This window comes from Crinia signifera, chromosome 19, assembly GCF_055691185.1.
Source record: "Crinia signifera chromosome 19, ASM5569118v1, whole genome shotgun sequence".
In the NCBI taxonomy this organism is placed as follows: Eukaryota; Metazoa; Chordata; class Amphibia; order Anura; family Myobatrachidae; genus Crinia; species Crinia signifera.
The window spans coordinates 72,246,550-72,267,526 of NC_139226.1; the positions used below are offsets into that span (position 1 = coordinate 72,246,550).

General features: G+C 44.0%; 1 protein-coding gene across 1 annotated transcript in view; it reads right to left on the reverse strand.

Moving 5' to 3' along the window:
- The window catches only part of LOC146041563 (claudin-16-like), a 138,594-nt gene that overhangs the window by 38,018 nt on the left and 79,599 nt on the right, over positions 1-20,977 (reverse strand). Inside the window, exon 5 of the mRNA XM_083161517.1 lies at positions 350-514. Within this exon, the coding sequence (XP_083017643.1) occupies positions 350-514 (165 nt within the window). The remainder of the gene's footprint in view (positions 1-349; positions 515-20,977) is intronic.

The following is a 20,977-nucleotide window of genomic DNA, read 5'->3' on the forward strand; positions in this document are numbered from 1 at the left end:
CCTACAATTTCTAGTAGCAGCCCTGAATAGGTTGAAGTGACATTACTGATTTGCTGCCTGATTTGAGACATATTTATATGAGATCCTGGTTTATGCTGTTTGAATAAAGAAAACTCTCAACAGCAAACTCCACCTTTGATCCTGTCAAACCCTGGCATATCCAGCTATTGCTATTGGTAGTCATGTTGGTTCTTTGTGAAAGAATAAAATACATTCTAATGAATTGTATTTCTGTGCACATAATGGATTCTTCTGTTTGTTGCTGACAGTCCTGTTTTAAACTCCATTTCGGCAGTTTGATTTTTATAGAAACTGTCCCTGCTATATATGAAAAAGTGTAATCTCATACCTCCAATTCCGAATATAAATGCTGCAATGTAACACATTCGTAGCTTCATATGACTCTCTTCCCTCAGAAACTTTACTGCGTCCAATCCAAGCACCAATATAATAAGCGCAAAACTGGCCAAAATATCAGCTGTGATCATAAGGGCTCTGGTGAGGACAATTTTCACTGTGGATAAAAATAATATTCTGTTACTATATGACACCAAAAGGACTTCAACTTTCAGGATCACAGTTCTAAATCTGTTTGGGTCCCCAAGTTATAAGAAACTATTGTACATTTAATTATTGGGTTGCTTAGAGTTGTTTAGAGTTGTTTGGGAGTATTCTTTTATTCTATAGGGTAGGTTCTGCATAGGATCACTGTTATACGCAGCACATTTTTGTCTCCTTGTCTTTTGTCTCTTTTCTTCCTTCACTCTACACTACATATTTTCTTTTTTTTGTTCTGATTAAGGTTTAGGTATAGGTGCCCATTAGTTTCCCCCAGTAACATAGTCCACAGATAATAAGTACTTAAATAAAAAATAAAAAAATTAAATAAAAATTTAAATAATACAGCATATAGCACCCCTGTACGAAACAGCAGAACTAATTAACCATGAGTGGGGTCGACAATCTCACTCAGTGCGTGTCTTGCCAGATGTATGCGCATTTGGATCAAAAGATCCAGAGAGAATACATCTGTGTGAGGTGCGTAGAGATGACTGCTTTGGAAGCCCAGATTTCGGATCTAAAGCAGACCATCGAAACTCTGAGGGACATTGCCAAATTAGAAGAAAGTTTCCGCCTCACGGTGGAAACTTTGGAGGATCAGGGGGTTTTAGCAGTAGATGAGGAGGTAGAGCCAGCTAGCTGGGTAACAGTCAGAAGCGGTAGTAGGGGGAGGAAGAGGAAGGCCAGTGCTGACTTAACCAATCCCAGTAGATTCCACAGACTGGACAAAGCTACTGTGGATGTTACTTCAATACTGGTGGGGTTGGATGTGACCTGTACCTCTAGCAACCAGAGGACCGGCACATCAGACATAGTGGGGGCTAGAGAACCAGGGACCACAAAACAGATGGTGGTGGTAGGGGATTCTATCATCCCTAAGACCGGATGCTACCGGGACCGTTATTGTCGTACAGTCTGTTGTCTTCCGGGTGCTCGGGTACGGCATATCGCGGACCGGGTGGACAGATTACTGGGAGGGGCTGGAATAGACCCAGCGGTCATGGTGCACGTTGACACAAATGATCAAGTCAGCGGCAGGTGGGGTGTCCTTAAAAACGATTTCAGGGAATTAGGACGTAGATTAAAAGCAAGGACATCCAAGGTAATTTTCTCTGAAACATTACCTGTGCCACGCGCTAGTCCAGGAAGACAGAGGGAGGTTATGGAGCTGAACGTGTGGCTAAAGGGATGGTGTAGGAAAGAGGGGTTTGGGTTCCTAGAGCATTGGTCGTACTTATTAGACGGGCGCCATCTATACAGCAGAGACGGATTGCACCTTAATGGAAAGGGGGCGGCAGTGCTGGGAGGCAGGATGGTTAGAAGGTTGGAGGAGTCTTTAAACTAGGCATGGGGGGGGGGGGTGCAGATATAAACTATGGGCATATTAGACATTACAGTGAGGAAGGGGCATTTAAGAGATTGGAGGGTGGAGAAGGGGGGTTAGGGAGAAAAACTAGAGTCAGTAAGAAATCAATAGAGCAACGAGATCCCAATGTAGCCTCAACTGTAGCATCTAATAGCAAACACAAGACTTCCGGTTCCAGCAGCGTGGAGTGAGCAGCATCTCCACGGAGCTCCGTCTTCTGACTTACTCCTCTTACCTTGCAAACTGTCTACCCCACGGAGACACCGTTCCAGATCGCCTCGAGCAGACCCTGAGCTCATGGAGAAACGTATACCCCCAGCGGCGACGGCAAAATCACCGCAGTAAACAGCTCAGCTCCCACAGCCGCAGCGTCAGGAGAAAAGGCGCGGTGAACACGCGATGGAGCCAAATCCAGATAACACCCATGGCACCCCGCTGGCTAAGAAACCCATTGTAAATCCGAATACCGAGCAAGCCACAGGTATTTCTGCTTTATCTTATTCAGACTTAGTAGACGCCATACACAGCACAATGGCCCCTCTCCTGCAGAAAGCTGTGTCAGACATCACAGACCAGCTTCACTCTCTCACAGGCCGCATTACCACAGCAGAATCCCAGATATCTGACAATACAGACCAAATCACATCCTTGCAAAAAGCAGTCAATGTGCTGCAAATAGAAAACAAGCGCCTCAGCGAATCTGTGGAAAATATAGAAAATAGAGCTAGACGCTGTAATTTAAGAATAACTGGTCTGCCAGAAAGCCTGAAGGGCCCACAACTAGAGCACTTTGTGCGGAAAACGCTCCCTAAAATTCTGAATGTGGAGCAGGCATGTTCTGACTTAGTAATAGAGAGAGTTCACAGAATGGGAGCATTACAGTCACACTCCCCAGCGAAACCAAGAGTGGTAATATTTAAGATTTTGAACTATTTACACAAGCAACTCCTGTGGTCAGCATCACGTAAAACCAACCCCATTATTTGGGAAACACACACACTAAGGATCTACCAGGACTTCTCCATTGAATTGTCCAAATCACGCAAGGCATTTAATCCAATATGCTCCGAATTGGTAAAAAATAATGTCAAATTCTACATGATGTATCCAGCACGTCTAAGAATTACCACCCCTTTGGGATTTAAGGACTTTACATCTCCAGTAGAAGCCCAAAAATGTATCTCTAATATGGGTCACAACCAAAACTAGGAAGACATCTCAGATAAGCCTGCATAACTGACATATCATAACAGCAGTTTACTGCTAATTCTTGTTTAAAAATATATCATTAACATTTGATCTCTGAAGTGGGAAACGTTTTACATTTCATGGGTTTATAGCCTAGTGAAATGTAATAAGGGGAGGTTGGCAGACGGATGCCAGCTAATACCAGATATTTGGGTGAGGAGTTTGGGAGCTTGTAAGATCTTAGCAGACCAACACCGGAAGTCTCCTTGGTCGTTTAGTTAGCTGCATTGTAGTGTAGTGTTAGTTAAAATTGGTTGATGTCTTTTTGTCTTATTGCTGTCCTTTTTTCCCTCTTGTGTCTATTCCCAGTCATGTCCATACCAAACTTTGTAACAGATTACTATATTTCTTATGAGGTAAAATGTCAGTTATAATAGGCTCTTTAAACATAAGAGGTATTCATACGCCAGCAAAGAGGCGCAAATTGCTGATGTACCTGAATAAGCAGAAGGTAGACGTGATCTGCCTTCAGGAAACACATCTAATGCCACCAGAAACTAAAAAACTCGCAATGCTAGGCTGGGAGCTAATTGGCTCAGCCAGCCTAAATTCCAAATCATGTGGAGTGACAATCCTTGCTAGAAAACAACTTAAGGTTAAAGTAATAAAAGTGGATGTGGATCCTGAGGGCAGATACGTCATAGCAAATGTGGAGTTATGTAGTAGAGAACTTACTATATGTAGTATACTGTATATGCACCTACGCAATATAAGAGATCCTTTTTTACGAGCCTGATAGCTAAACTATACACATTTGATCCAAAATCTCTGTTAATATGTGGAGACCTTAACTTACTTTCCTCAATAATATTAGATAGGTTGCCACCCCCAAAACATTCAATTACTTTACCCAAAATAGGAGTTCCATATCTTTTAAAGTGTTTTAATTTGATAGACTCCTGGAGAGCACTTAACCCGACGGAAATAGACTTCACGTGCTTATCCCTGACACATGGAACCAAATCAAGAATTGATTATATTCTTATACCTGAACCCCTTTTCCCAAGTTTGACTGGAGCAGAGATTTTTCCCCCAATACTATCTGATCATGGACTGATCACCGTACATTTAGTATTGCAAAATAAGGAACAGGTTTTTCCACAATGGAGATTTCCGTCATACCTATCACAGTCTCGGGGCCTTAAAGACAAAATTCTCCAAACCTGGTCTAATTATAGTAAAGACAATAGCACATATGCTACTGAGAAACCTACATTTTTTTAGCAAGCTGCTAAAGCAGTGTTAAGAGGAGAGGTGGTGTCTTACGTCTCGAGACTGAAGAAAAAACAAAACAAGGACTATATAGAATTACAGTCTGTATTAACAAATAACTACCAAAAATATAAAATATCCCCAACAGCCACCAATAAGTCACAATATCAATTAGCTAAAACGAGATTCGAGGAGTATCTGCAATTGCAAGGTGATAAATACTTATTCAATATTAATTCGAAATTCTACAAGTTTGGCAATAAGGTAGGAAAGCTCTTGACAAATTTATTAAAGGGATCCAGAACCCAAAATACTATACAACCGCTTTTAAAACCAGATGGCACACTCACGAATAATAATACACAATTAGCTGAGATGTTTAGGGAATTTTATGAAAATTTATACACCCCCCCACAGGAGGTTCCAGATGAGCGAATGAGGGAAGATGATCCACAGCTTCATCCATTTCTAAATTTAACCCAAGATTATTGGGATACCCTGCCGATGCCTCAGGTTCCATCGTCTCTTACAGAGTCACTTATAAAACCAATAACCAAAGAAGAAGTGTTATGGGCTATTGGCAAGCTAAAATTGGCTAAGGCACCTGGGCCTGATGGTTTTACTAATGAATTTTATAAAACAATGGCCGAACAAATTGCAGAACCCCTAATGACATGCTTTAATAACATAATTAACTCAGGAACACTGCCAGATAATTTTACAGATGCTATGATAAAAGTTTTGCCTAAGCACAACAGACCTTTAAATACACCAAATTCGTACAGACCTATCTCTCTACTTAACGTAGATTTTAAGATTTTTACAAAGATACTTGCAGAAAGGTTAAAACCTATTTTACCCATAATAATTCATGAAAACCAAACTGGATTTATCACAGGTCGCCACTCGGTTGTTAATGTGAGGAGAGTGTTGGCTACCATTCAGCGGGCGGGTGACCCATCCTTCTCGGCGTCTGGCGTGATTTTAACCCTAGACGCCGAGAAGGCTTTTGATATGGTCCTGTGGCCTCATCTTTTTAAAACGTTAGCTGGGTTTGGCTTCCCACCATTGTTTGTACACATAATCCAAACGTTATATAAAGCTCCAATGTCAACTGTTGCCTGTAATGGAGTTATATCTTCACCCTTCAGATTGGCCAGGGGCACTCGGCAGGGATGTCCTCTTTCACCCCTGCTATTTGCTTTGGCTATTGAGCCTCTTGCAATAGCAGTGAGGTCTTCGCCATTGATACAGGGAATTAAAATTGGCAGAGAAGACTTAAAAATCTCATTATTTGCAGACGATACTCTGATTTTTATATCCAATCCCTCTCAATCTCTTCCTGCCTTGTTACACCTCATTCGCTCTTTTGGAAGTGCTTCTGGATACAAGGTAAATCTAACTATATCCGAGATACTACCTTTAGGCCCACTAGACGTAAATTTGATCAATAACCCGAATATACCCTTTATCATAAACCAGTCACATTTTAAATATTTAGGGGTGAACATATCAGCAGATTTGTCAAAATGGTATTCATTAAATTATTCACCTATCATTTCACAGATTATGACTAAATTAGAGGCGTGGAAAGATTTACCACTCTCCCTCCTAGGCAGATTGGCAATAATACAGGCTATTATATTTCCAAATTTTTTTTATAAGATGCAAATGTTGCCGATAGCATTAAATAAAGCAGATATCACGAAATTAGATGCAGTTTTCACCAAATTCATATGGCAAAACAAGAGACCGAGGATAGCAAAAAATAAACTCAAAACTCTAAAATCCCAAGGAGGTTTAGGCTACCCTGATCTTAAGGCATATTCAATGGCGGTATTTTTCAGATATATATGTGATTGGATAACAGCAAATTCAGTTTATACAGACTATAAATTGGAATGTGCGGTGTTTCACCCCTATTCCCCTAGTGCTCTGCTCCAGTCGGACTTACCCAAAATTCCTATTGAAAAGAGGACACATATTTTGCTCAGGAATACACGTGCGGCTTGGATAGACATGAATAGGGTGACTAAAAGAAACCCAAATATCACGCATTATGTTCCGTTATGGGGCAACCCATCGTTTCCCCCATCAATCTTGAACCCTGGTTTTAAAATTTGGAAAGAAAAAGGGTTAGATACCTCCTCAAAAATGTTTGATCCAGGGGGAAAGATGTATTCATTTGAACTTCTCGCCTCCATATATAATTTACCGAAGTCACACCTGTTCATGTTCTTACAAGTTAGACACTTCTTACAATCTTTAAAATTTCCAGAGTTGAAAGTGGGTAGGGTGACTCTGATCCCTCAATTAACAAGTATAGATGCACTGTTGAACTATACGAAAGAAAAACCCTATAAGGTCAAATATTTATATAACATTGTAATGACTATAGACTTATTAAAGGATCCACAGTGGAACGTTTTATGGCAGAAGTGGAACTTGGATATACCTACAATAACTAGTGTTTCAGATATGCTAGACTCTCATGATAGATCCATCGCAGCTTTGAAATCGGTCTATTTACAAGAGGTTTATGTGAGAACTTTGCATCGAGCATACATCACTCCACATAGACGTAAATTTATGGTTCCAGATGAAGAAGGACATTGTATTAAATGTGGGATGCGAGATGCAAACTATTCTCATTGTATGTGGAATTGTTATAAGTTAAAAATATTCTGGAACAAAACATTGCAATTTTGAAATAATATGTTTAATACAGATTTTAAACCAAATATAGCATGGTATATGGGGATATCGTTTCAGGACTGGTCTACCCAAAACCTTAATAAACAAGAATTCTCTTTACTTATAATGATCTTGACAATTGCGAGGAAGTGTATTTTAATACATTGGACTAAGAAGTCAGCTCCAGGTTTAACAGACCTCAAACAAAAATTATTGCAAATTCTCTTTTTTGAAAGACGGTATGCCAGAATTGATTTGGTGAATGGTGCAAGAACTTTCTATCAAAAATGGACTCCTTTCATAAACATGCTGGACGATAATGAAAAAATTCATATCTCATCGGTATTCGAAAATTGGAGACCCCAACAAGCCTTACGGGCCCAGGATTAAGGACCCCCTGTAGTTCGGGACTGTTCAAGCACTATACATGTCGTGTTGTTGAAACAATGAGCATATCAGAATTAAGCCTAAGTCTGCAAAATATATTTGCTTATAACCTATACTTTAAGTGAAATTAAAACAAGGGTTTGGTGGACACACCCCTTCCCCCCCCCCCCCTTCTACCCTCTCCTTCCCTCTTTCCCCAACGTCACCCCAGTCTTTTGTCTTTATGTTATATGTTTAGGATGGTAGAATTATAACTGTGTTATTTTAATTTATGACCGACGTAAGTCTAAAACTTGGCAGGATCACCATTATAAGAATAACTAGAACAAGTTAGTATATCATTTTACTAATGTCTGATTGTTTAGATCTCATAATCTTACCTGTTAGGTTATATTAGAAAGGGGAATTGGTAGCATATAACATGTCAGTAGTTTATTTTGACTAGACTTTGAATTGTAACATCACGATGTACAACTGCTATATGTCGTTCATAATGTGTATTGTATATGGTTTACTGAAAACTCAAATAAACAGCATTTAAAAAAAAATAAAAAATAGCAAACACAAACTCAAATGCATACTGGCTAATGCAAGAAGCTTAGCAGGAAAAATTGGGGAACTTGAAGCTACGGCCACTAGGGATGACTATGACATTATTGGGATAACAGAAACATGGTGTAATGAGTCACACGATTGGGCACTAAGCATGGACGGATATACACTCTACAGGAAAGACAGGGAAAATAGAAGGGGCGGGGGGGTGTGCCTTTATGTAAAAAAGGACTTAACATCTTGTGGGCAAATTATGATCTCAGATACAGAAGAAGATAACTCGGAGGCCGTGTGGGCAGAGATAACTGATAAAAATAAAAAACCCAATAATAAAATTTGGTACTTAATAATAATAATAATAATGATATTTATATAGCACTTTTCTCCCAATAGGACTCAAAGTGCTTCAAACATTGTCTTTACAGCTCGAAATACAAAACAAGCTTAACAGTAGATGTCAGTGAAATGCTGAGTAAATAGGAGCGTCTTTAGTCTATTTTTAAAGGATTCTATAGTGGGCGCTTCTCGCACTGTGCGAGGAAGAGAGTTCCACAGAGTTGGAGCAGCAAAGTTGAAAGCTCGACCCCCAGATGAATTCAGGGAGATTCTGGGTACTGTTAGTAGTCCTTCTTCAGTGGATCGTAGTAATCGAGTAGGACAGTAAGGGATCAGCAGCTGTTGCAGGTACCTTGGGCCCTGGTCATGTAGGGCCTTGAAAGTGAGTAATCCAATCTTGAAAACGATTCGCCATTTTACAGGTAGCCAGTGAAGGGCGTAGAGAATGGGAGTTATGTGGCAGGAGCGGGGCTGGTTAGTTAATAGTCTGGCGGCTGCATTTTGTACCAGCTGCAAGCGGTGCAATTCTTTTGCTGGAAGACCCAGGTAGAGAGCATTGCAGTAGTCTAGTCGTGATGATATAAATGCATGTATGACTTTAGGAAGGTCTTCTGAGGGAATTAAATGCTTGATTCTGGCTATGTTTCTCAGATGAAAGAATGAGGATTTGATTGTGGCTGACACCTGATGTTTAAGTGTCAGGCCATTATCCAGGACAACACCAAGATTCCGCGCATGATCAGAGTTTTTTAGTGCTGTGCCCCCCAGCTTAAGACCTGTCAGTTGGCTATGCTGCCGTCTTGTCCTGTGATTTATCATCAGGACTTCTGTTTTATCTGGGTTCAGTCTCAGCCAACTGGCACTCATCCACTCCTGGAGCTCAGCTAGGCAGCCATTTAAGGTTGTTATTGTGTTATCGGTGCCTGGAGCAAAGGACAGGTACAGTTGGGTATCATCTGCATAGCAGTGGTAGACCAGGCCGTGACGTCTGATTATGTCACCAAGTGGAAGCATGTATACTGCAAAAAGCATGGGAGATAGTATAGAGCCCTGTGGGACACCACAAGACAACGGCACTGGTGGTGAAGAGTATACTCCCGATGCAACTCTCTGTGACCTGCCAGCTAGAAATGATTTGAACCAGCTAAGGACTGTGCCACCCAGGCCACAGAAATTCTTCAGGCGCTCAATTAGAATCCCATGGTCAATGGTGTCAAATGCTGCAGAGAGGTCCAGAAGGATTAGGATTGAACAGTCTCCTCTATCCCTTGCATTTAGAAGATCATTGAGCACACATACCAGAGCTGTTTCTGTGCTATGTCTTCTCCTGAATCCTGACTGGAATGGATCATAAATGTCATGGGTTAACAGGTGGGTCTCTAGTTGAGTTGCAACCACTTTCTCAATAACCTTTCCTAGAAAAGGAAGATTTGATACTGGCCTGTAGTTGGTCATGCAGTCAGGGTCTAAATTAGATTTTTTAAGAAGTGGTCTGACTATTGCTTCCTTTAGTGGTTCGGGGAAAACGCCTGTCTGCAAAGAGCATTGAACTATTTTTGCAAATGCAGGGCCGATTATTTCCATACACCCTAAAAGAAGCTTGGATGGGGCAGGGTCCAGATCACAGGAGGAGGGACGCAACAGTCTGGAAATTCCAGCAATGTATTGTACATCCACTTGGTCAAAGATGTCCCATGAAGGCAAGTGTCTTAAATTGGTAGGCTTGGTCTGTTGGAACTCCTTTGGTGTCACTGTGGGGATTCCAGCCCGGATGATAGATACTTTATCTGCAAAGAATTTAGCGAACTCATTGCATCTTGACTGCGAGAGGGTTACATCAGGCTGCAGGCATGCTGGTTTGCAAAGCATCTCCACTGTACGGAAAAGCTGAGCGGGCCTATTTTTTGCTGTCATGATCTCATTTGAAAGGAACACTGTTTTCTTGCGGGTGATTGTTGATTGGTATATTCCAATGTGTTTGATTAGATTTAATTTATCCTCTGCCAGGTTTGTCTTCCTCCATCGTCTTTCAAGTATACGACCCCTTTTCTTGAGATCACGAATACTGTTGTCAAACCAGGGAGCTTGATGGTGTGGTTTGCAGGGTCGAATACGCAATGGGGCTATAGTATCCAGTGCCTCTGTCACAGCCCTGTTATAAAAATGGACTAGGGAACATGGATCTTTACAGGTCCCCATCACTGCTGAGAGGTTCAAGTTAGCTGCCATGGCCTGAGGAGTCATAGCCCTCCTTGGGCGATATTTGGTCAATTCCATGGGCACAGATCTATTTTGAGTGGTTGCGACTGAGAACCATATTGAGTAGTGGTCTGACCATGTGACTGGGTTTATCTTTAGGTCAGATACTTCTAGTCCAATCTGTAGTTTCACGACGCCGGAAGTAACAGAAACTTGGCAGCCTGCCAGAGGCTCGCGTGCCGCTCTAGCTAAAGTGTTATAGTGTAACGTGATGTAGCGTAGCGCTGCACGTGCCACTCTAGTTGAAATGTAATGAAGTGTAAAAAGGAGACAAACAGGGCTAAACGGGGCTTATAAATCGCACACCCCGGCACACCGCTACCACAGGGGGTGTCCCGAATGTAGACGCTAACTTATATTGCGGTTTGAGACGCTTTTAGCGTCTCAATTCACACTCCCGGCACTTCGGCTTAGACGCGCGCGGACAGCGTTACGTAGTCAGTCAGAGAGCTATGCAGTTTGCGTAGTCAGTCAGTCAGTCAGCAGTAGCCCTGTATGAGACACTGAGGTGAATGTGTTCCTGAATCAGCCTCACTATCCACGCCCACCCGAAGCGTGGCGAGCGGCGGCGGTAAGCGTCCTACGACCTTTTCATACCCACACTATCCACGTCGGCGTGGAGTTGAGAATAGAAAATGCCCGAAGCGTGGCGAGCGCAGCGAGCCCCGCGAGGGGACGCGGATATCTTCACAGCTATCCGCGTCCCCTCGCGGGCTTCACAGGTGTCAGTGTCCGCTCACCACGCACCGAGCCCGAAGCGTGGCGAGCGGACGCTGACACCTGTGAAGCCCGCGAGGGGACGCGGATAGCTGTGAAGGTACCTGCGTCCGCTCGCCACGCCTCGGGCTCGGTGGCTCGCTGCGCTCGCCACACTTTCTATTCTCAACTCCACGCCGACGTGGATAATGGGGGTATGAAAAGGTTGTAGGACGCGTACCGCCGCCGCTCGCCACGCTTCGGGTGGGCGTGGATACTGGGATTTACACGTTCACTAGTGGCACTGAGGGTGGGTTTCAATAGTGTTCCCCTAGGGCCACCTAAATTTAGATGCTTTTGCGTCTAAATTTAGATGTACCCCTTCACTATGTGACTCGAGATTCAGACGCAGTTGCGTCTGAATCTCGCATACAGTTTAGAAGCCCCGGCATCGCTGTGCCGGGGTGTCCACTTTAACATACCCCCGTTGTCAGCGGTGCCCAGGCGCTGCCTATTTCACTGTGGAACTACAAGTGCCACAGTCAGGGGCTGGCTGGCAACTTTTAGCCTGGGGGGCAAGTCCTAAGCACTGGCCCATAAGTAACAGCGCATCATTAAAATGGAGGTTTTTCGGTAAAAAAAAAAAATGCATTAATAAAAAAAAGATAATAACACCACGACAGGCTTCTCCCCCTGTATAATAACAGGACACCAGAGCCTCTGTTATTATCTTTTTTTATTAATACATTTTTTTTTTTACCGAAAAACCTCCATTTTAATGAGTCCACAGGCTGCTTCCCCTGAATAATAACAGGACAGCACAGGCTGCTTCCCCTGTAAAATAACAGGACAGCACAGGCTGCTCCCCCTGTATAATAACAGGACAGCACAGGCTGCTCCCCCTGTATAATAACAGGACAGCACAAACTGATGCCCCGTATAATCACAGGACACCACAGACTGCTCCCCTGTATAATAACAGGACACCACAGACTGCTCCCCTATATAATATCAGGACACCGCAGGCTGCTCCTCAGTATAATAACAATAACAGGACACCACAGGCTGCCCACTTGTATTCAAATAACAGAATAGGACACCACAGGCTGCTCCCTCTGTATAATTATACCAGGACACCACAGGCTGCTCCCCCTGCATAATTATACCTTACACCACAGGCTGCTCCCCCGCATAATAACAAGAAGACGCCACATAAACTGAACAGACACCACAGGCTGCTCCCTCTGTATAATTATACCAGGACACCACTGGCTGCTTCCCCTGTATAATTATACCAAGACTGTCCTGGTATAATTATACAGGGGGATCAGACTGTGGTGTCCTGACAGGACACCACAGGCTGCTCCTCCTGTATAATTATACCAGGACACCACAGGCTGCTCCCTCTGTATAATTATGCCAGGTCACCACAGGCTGCTCCCCCTGTATAATTACACCAAGACTGTCCTGGTATAATTATACAGGGGGAGCAGCCTGTGGGGTCTTGGCAGGACACCACAGGCTGCTCCCCCTGTATAATTATACAAGGACACCACAGGCAGCTCCCAGGCCCCCATTATAACACTCAATACATACAGTAGTTACAGTCAGAACACCTGCCTTTCATAGGCCCGGGTCCGTGCTCTATTGCTGCGGCTCCCTCTGCAGTCTTTGCCTTTACTTTCCGGCGCCGCCTCTCCATCCTCCGAGTATGTGTCGCACGAGTGGGGGGGCAGTGACGGCGTCATGATGTCACACGGCGTCCGGGACATCCCATGCTGGTGAGCATGTCCTCATGCAGGAGGCGGCCATGTTCCTGTAGCCGCGGTCAGTGGCGTAACTATAAATTTTACTCCCCCCTGCCAAAAAAAACCCCCACATAAACACACACACACACACATATACACACACATATACAAATAGACTGGGAGATGTATGTATGTATACTGTATATGTATATATATATATATATATATATATATATATATATATATCTGTGTATATATATATATATATATATATATATATATATATACACATATAAATAAATATAGACTGTGAGTTCTGTGTGTGTGTGTATATATTAATATATACACACACATATTCAGTATATACACATATACTTATTTTAAATATATTTCGTTATATAGGTGCTAATAAAAACGCACCTGTGTTCTTAACAAGTCACAGTCAGCTGTGTTAAGACTGGGCGAGAGACTGTTATTCTGCTCCCTCCCTGCTCAGCTTCAGTTCCCGGCTCCTCTTCTCTCCAGCGTGTGACGTGGTGACGTCACACGCAGAGGGGAAGCAGAGACAGTAACCTGCTTCCCCCTGACACTGCATCCCAGGCAGCGCCCCCGCCCCCCCTCCCTCCCGCCCACCCGTTCTCATTCGACAGCTCGCCTGCCCATCAAGTAAGGGCAGTGTGACAGTGAGACTGTCATGGCGGCCCCCGTGCCGCGGCCGACTTGCCTGTGCGGGAGCGGCAGGTGGCACGCTGGCAGCCGCAAAGACACATACTAATCTCCGCCACCCGGCGCCCATGCAGCCCCCGCTCCTCCAAGCAGCAGCGGGGGCCTTACACTAGCTATGCCACGGGCCGTGGTGCTGCTTACAGGAGGACAGCAGGTAAAATAGGAGGCAGCCCGCGGCCCGCAACAATGCCTGTTAGAGCGGCCCGGGGGGCACATGGCACCCTGCCCCCCGGCCCAGCCCGCCCCTGGCCACAGTGACATTGACCTGTCAGCGCCTGGGCAGCGCTGCTGCTGGCTGGCCGCTACGCTGTTTACGTACAGCTAGAGCGGCACAAGCTCAGTCAGACAGAGCTAGAGCGGCACGCGCACAGTGAAACAGAGCCTCTGGCAGGCTGCCAAGTTTCTGTTACAGACTGTGCGCGCGGTGGCGCCGTGAAACTACAGAAGTACCTAAAATTTTAATAGGGGTATGCTACAGACCGCCAAACGTGAACGATAGGGACGAGTCTCTACTCCTAAACCAAATCAAAAAAATCGTCAGATCAGGGGCAGGTACTAATAATGGGGGATTTTAATTTACCAGATATTGACTGGAAAAATGAGACATGTAAATCATCTAAAAGCAGTGGGTTCCTAAGCTTGCTCAAGGATCAGTTTATCACTCAAACGGTAGATGCTCCAACTCGTAATGGGGCACTATTGGACTTAGTATTAACAAATAACATAGATTTAGTTTCAAACACCAGAGTAATTGAACACCTAGGGAACAGTGACCAAAACATGGTCTCACTGGAAATCAACTTCCGTAAACCTCAATATAATACAGGACCGGGTAAAGTACTAAACTTCAGAAAAGCTAATTTCATTTTATTCCGGGAAGCTCTAAAATAAATTAATTGGGGAGAGTTATTCAAAGGTAAGAATGCAGAGGAAATGTGGGATTCATTTAAAAATGTGCTAGTATCACTAACTACTAAATACATCCCAAAAGTCAACAAGGGTAAATTTAACAAAAAAAAGCCACCATGGTTGGACAAAAAAGTAAGGACAGCGATCAACAATAAAACAAAAGCGTTTAAATTCTATACAAATAACGTAAATGAAGAGACGTTCATCAAGTATAAAGAAACAAACCAAACTTGTAAAGAAGTAATCAAAGTAGCTAAAAGGGAAAATGAAGAGCGCATAGCCACAGAAAGCAAAATAACCCCAAGAAGTTTTTCAAGTACATAAACAGTAAGCTAATAATTAAAGATAACGTAGGCCCTCTAACAGATATCAACGGTAAAAATTTTGCAGAGGATAATGGAAAAGCGGAACTGTTAAATAAGTTCTTCTCATCAGTGTTTACTAGGGGAGAGCAGATAGTGGAAAGCACAGATACCACAACTGGGACAAACAAACCGGATCTCCATATGGATCTCTCGACCGATGATATAATTTTGAGGCTCAGCAAAATAAAAACTAACAAATCACCAGGGCCAGATGGGATACATACTAGGGTACTAATGGAATTAAGGGAGGAACTAGCGACCCCTCTATATTGCATTTTTGAAAATTCACTATCAACAGGTATGGTACCAAAAGACTGGAGAATAGCAGAGGTAGTGCCAATTTTTTCAAAAAGGTAAAAGGTATGACCCTGCTAACCTTGATAATGGAAACGCAGTAGATGTGGTCTTCCTTGATTTAGCAAAAGCTTTTGATACAGTACCACACATGAGGTTGATAAATAAAATGGTGGACCTGTGACTAGGTGCAAATATCTGTAGATGGGTAGGAAACTGGCTGTGTAATAGAGAACAAAGAGTGGTTGTGAACAGTGCAGTATCAACTATGATACCAGTACTAAGTAGAGTGCCACAGGGTTCGGTACTGGGGCCCATCTTGTTTAACATTTATATTAACGATATCGGGATGGGGATTCTCAGCGATGTATCCATCTTTGATGATGACACAAAACTGAGTAGAGTTATTAAATCAACAGAGGATATGAACATACTTCAAAATGATCTTAACAAGCTAGATGAATGGGCTAAAAAGTGGAAGATGAGGTTCAATGTGGATAAATGCAAGGTTATGCATCTCGGGAGATGTAACCAGTGTGCAAGTTACAACCTAAGCGGGGAGGCATTAGGTACTTCAGCACTTGAAAAGGATCTAGGAGTCTATATAGATAATAAGCTGGGGTGCAGTGTTCAATGTCACATTGCAACAAAAAAGGCCAACAGAATTCTAGCATGTATTAAAAGGGGCATGGAAACTAGGGATTTAAAAGTAATTATGCCACTGTACAAGGCATTGGTTAGACCACACCTTGAATATGGAGTACAGTTCTGGGCCCCACACTATAAAAAGGACATCATGGAATTGGAAAAAACCCAAAGAAGAGCAACAAAGCTTATTAGGGGAATGGAGAATTTAAGCTATGAGGAGAGATTAAGCAAGCTAGGACTATTTACACTAGAGAAGAGACGTTTAAGGGGGGACATGCTCAACATGTTCAAATATATCAGGGGCAAATATAAGGAACTCTCAAGCACCCTTTTTACTGCAAGAAAGGAATCTAGAACACGAGGGCACGAATTTAGATTAGAGGAAAGAAAATTTTGTTCCCTCAAAAGAAAAAATTTCTTTACGGTCAGAGCAGTCAAACTTTGGAACTCTCTTCCTGGAGAGGTGGTGTTGGCAGATACAATAAATACGTTCAAAATAAGGTTGGACAAGCATTTAATGGATAAAAATATCCAGGGGTACTAATAAGAACCATATTCTGTCTTTTACAAGGGATAAGCTATTAAAAGTAGGTTGAACTAGATGGACGCAAGTCTTTATTCAGCCTTATCTACTATGTAACTATGTAACTACATGACAATACAGATGAGTAAAATGATCTTATCTTATTGCGAGCACCTTTTTTTACACAACTTAAACTGGCCATATATCAGAACGACCAGCATCCAATCTGGATCATGTCATGATTTCCCTTGAACTCTCAGCAGCCCCGGACTCAGGATTTGGTGCATTTTTGACACACAGAGGGTGACATTCTATGCTTTGAGATAAATGCGCATGTTTTTTTGCGCACCACATCGCCGCAAATCGCACTTTTTGAAATCGCACTTTTCAGTCATAATTTGCATATTTAATGTGATGCGTTTTGGAGGCTGAAAAGTGCGAAGAGGTGCGATTTGCGGCGAAGTGGTGCGATTTTAAGTAACAAAAAAGTGCGAATTCTTCCGCCGGTCATGTGCGAGTTTTGGACCAACCGGAGTGCGATTTACAAAACTGTCTCCGCATGACTAAGAACCCCCCAACCTATTGGCCCACCTGTGTCCCCTCCATTATGCATCACACCCCCTATATAAAGGGGCATTGGCGCCATTTCACTCTTTGAAAGGAAGTAAGGAGCATGGAGAGGAGCAGTGGCAGTGTGAGTACAGGAAGAGGTGTTGGTGGCAGAGTGAGGAGTGGCAGAGGTAGCAGTGGCAGAGTGAGGAGTGGCAGAGGAAGCAGTGGCAGAGGGAGCAGTGGCAGAGGGAGCAGTGGCAGAGGGACCAGTGGCAGCAGCCAGACAAGTGTGAGAGCCAGCAGTGTGGCAGGCAGCATGGCCACAGCAAGGGCAGCCCCACACCAGGCCCTGGGCGTCCAGCCCCACCAGGAGGAGGTGGAGGATCCGCTGGCATCCCCATCCTACAGCCAAGACCTTGACCATACCCCACACCAGCTGCAGGAGGGCCACATGTCAGAGGTGGAGGAAGATGGTGGTGAGGAGGAGGAAGACACTGGCATGGAGGAGGAGGGCTACATGGCTGGAGTTGAAAATGAGGAGGAGGAGGAGGTGGAAGCTGGCCGCACAAAAAGTGGCCGAAAGGTCCGCTGTTCATATGAGGAAAATGCTGCACTTGTCCGGGCCATGTCAGTGTTTGACCGTTTGCTTGGCAAATGTCACCACAAGACCACTGCACAGCGCAAAAGGGCTATGTGGAAGGACATCACCCAGGCGGTGAACGCTGTCAGTCAGCACAAGCGCCTGGTCCGCAATGTCAAAAAGAGATTTAATGACATCAAAAGGCAGTTGAAAAATAAAATGGCCATGGAGTTGGAGGAGGCCACCAAGACTGGAGGAGGAAGCCCCACCACTGTGTGCTACAATTCATATGAAGTGAAGCTGAAGCGCATCATACCCCCTGAGGTCCTGCCTGGCATGCACGTGGCGGATTCCGATAGGCCGCAAACGCCATCCAGAGCTGGTAAGTGTGACCCCATGCAATCCAAAACATACATGCCAATGTATTATAACTATAATGTTCACTTGTATTGTTATGCTAAGTAAAGTGCTGCTGTGGAACTACATAGCCCAGCAAGGTCATGCACAAGAAATTGCCTGCTACTACTTTTAAATTGCTGATAATGCTGGGCCTTGTAGTTCCACAACTGCTCATATTGATTAACACTGTAACATTCTTTCTAGCAGCCTAACATGTATGTGGACAAAAACCCAGAGGTGTACTGGTGGTTTAGCTGCCATGCCTACATACCACAGATTATCCAGTACTTGTCATGTGTCCAATAGTTTAATAATAATCTTACACAAAAATCTTTGGGTTTAAACCAAAAAAAAGGTGGTGCATTATTGTCATTTCAATGCATGTTTGCAGAAAATGCTTAGCCATTGCAACGTCCATAATGCCTGCACATCTTTCCTTGTACAGATTGTCCATCCCGAAGTGCTCACGCATCCAAGACCAGAAGGCCCGTTGCTGCAGAATCTGCGGAAGCGGGTAAATGAACAAAAAAACACGCCATTACACATACAGTACATACACCCATGTCACATCAACAATATCTCACACCACATTCATCTCCTGCTGCTACATTGCAACGGAAATTAATGTCATCTTAGCTAGGCATGTGACATATTATTAATGTCAATGTTACATGCTGTATCGGGGTACATGTGTAAGTACATAAAACCCCTAGGTATGTGCGTCCAGCATCTCAAGCCCTTTCTAAAACAGTATAGACGACAGTGTGGCCTATATATGCATCAGTACTTACCTCTTCATCTGTATCCACAGGTGCTATACAACTAGGGAGCAACCAAACAGATTCTTCAATGATGGTGCTAGACGAAATGGACATCATTCTTGAACCGGTCGAGACCTTTGCGGCAGAGGAAGAAATACAGACCTCGTCACAGAGTGATCTTCCCCCAAGTAGGGTGTCTCCCAACCCACCCCCACCCACCAACACACCCCATACAGCCGCTTCGGCTTCCCAAGTAGCTAACTCCTTGGTCAATTTCAAGGACAAACAGATAGAATTCATGGCCTCCCAAAGCCTCCAAATAGGTAACATCCAGGGGTACATGCGTGACACCTTCCTTCAGTTACGCAAAAAGGCACGTAGTGTACGGGTAGGTGTAGGCACTCATGTGCGCATTGCTAACAGCATTGACACCCGTTTTGCAGAGCAAACTGCTGCTGCTGTAAGGGAACAGAATAGGCATATTGGCAGCCTGGCGCAAAGTATAGCTGCGCTAACCCAATCATGCACAGCGCAGACCAATGCCTTACTAGCTATGCAGGCCCAAATACAGCAGCTGGAAGCCAATGTGGGAGGTGGCGCAGCATCCACCCTCAGCAGTGTATCCAGCACCCCAATAAGTGGCTCCCCCACTTCCCCACCCCGTCGGAGTGTTAGGACCCGTGGTGGGCTTGGTACAGGGTCTAGAAGTGGTGTAGGGGTGCCTGATGCTGGGAGAAGGTAGCTCATATATATGTTTGTTAATTTTGTCAAATCCCAAAAATCTTGTAACATGCCCCCAGAGTTGTTATTTGTCACCTGCAAAAATGCAGATTGCGTCTGAAAAAGTAGACAGAAGTAAAAATGTATAACCGCATACCATTGTGTTTGTGTATTTTTATGGAAACCAATTATTGTGTGCAGTATAAAATATTGTAATGGTATATGACAATGGGATTGCACTAAAGTAGTGTGGGGTATCTCCTTGGGCGGCAAAGGTTGTGCATCTACATATTCTAGCAGGCTCTGACACTCATGCTTTGGACTGTAATGGTTATAGTGTGTCAGGGCATGCTGGCACGTGTAGTTCCACAACAACAGTGAGCCATGTTTGACTGCCTACTTCATTCATACATGTATGAAATGTACTTACAAGCTAGATATCAGAAAGGGAAAGGTCAGCACCACCATCTGCATCCATTGGGCTCTGTGTATTAGGCTAAATGTGGGTACAAGCAGATGGTATTGGTCACACATTAGTTAATGAGTACACTTACAGCACAGGTACATTTTGGAGTACAGGGCACATGTGCTTACCAGAAAAGTAACGGCTGATGATGTGTGTGCGCACCAGATTCCCCCTCAGCGTACCCCTCACTACCCGAGGTGTGGTAGGTTGGGCCCCCTGCATGACTGCTGCATGTTCCTCCTCCACATAGGCAGGTTGGGACAGGGCTATGTTGTGCAACATGCAGCAAGCCTGGATAATCATCACTACTTTGGCAGGGTGGTAAAGCAGTGTACCCGACGACCTGTCCAAACACCGGAAGCGACTCTTCAAGACGCCAAATGTGCGCTCCACCACATTGCGGGTTGCAATGTGGGCTTCATATACCGGTGCTGTGCAGGGCCCTCTGGGGTGCGCAAAGGTGTCATGAGCCAGGAAACACAACCATATCCTGAGTCACCTAAAACACAGATAGGAAGTGATTGCCTTATATGGTAAGGTATGTGTTTCTTTCAAACAGGACACACTGGTAGAAGAGCAATATGCTTGTGCAAGAGGAAACACACACATTGCAGCAGGTATAATTAGGGATAGACAGGGTAATATGTTAAAAGGTACTTACCTAGTAGCCAGCCCTCTGGCATTTGGTGGTTGGTAAATCTTTTCCAGAGGGCTGAGTGTCTCAGAATATAGGCGTCATGGCAGTTTCCTGGAAAGCCTGCCACAACACTCAGGATTTTCAAATTAGCATTGGATACAACCTGCACATTCAGGGAGTGCCGCCCACGCCTATTGACGTAGACGTGTCCCCGCACGTGCGGTGCCCTAATCCCAATGTGTGTGCAGTCTATAGCTCCCAGCACGCGATTGAATGCTGAGAGTCTATAGAAAGCCAACTTGTGGTCCTGCCACTCCTGCTCAGAACTGGGGAATCTG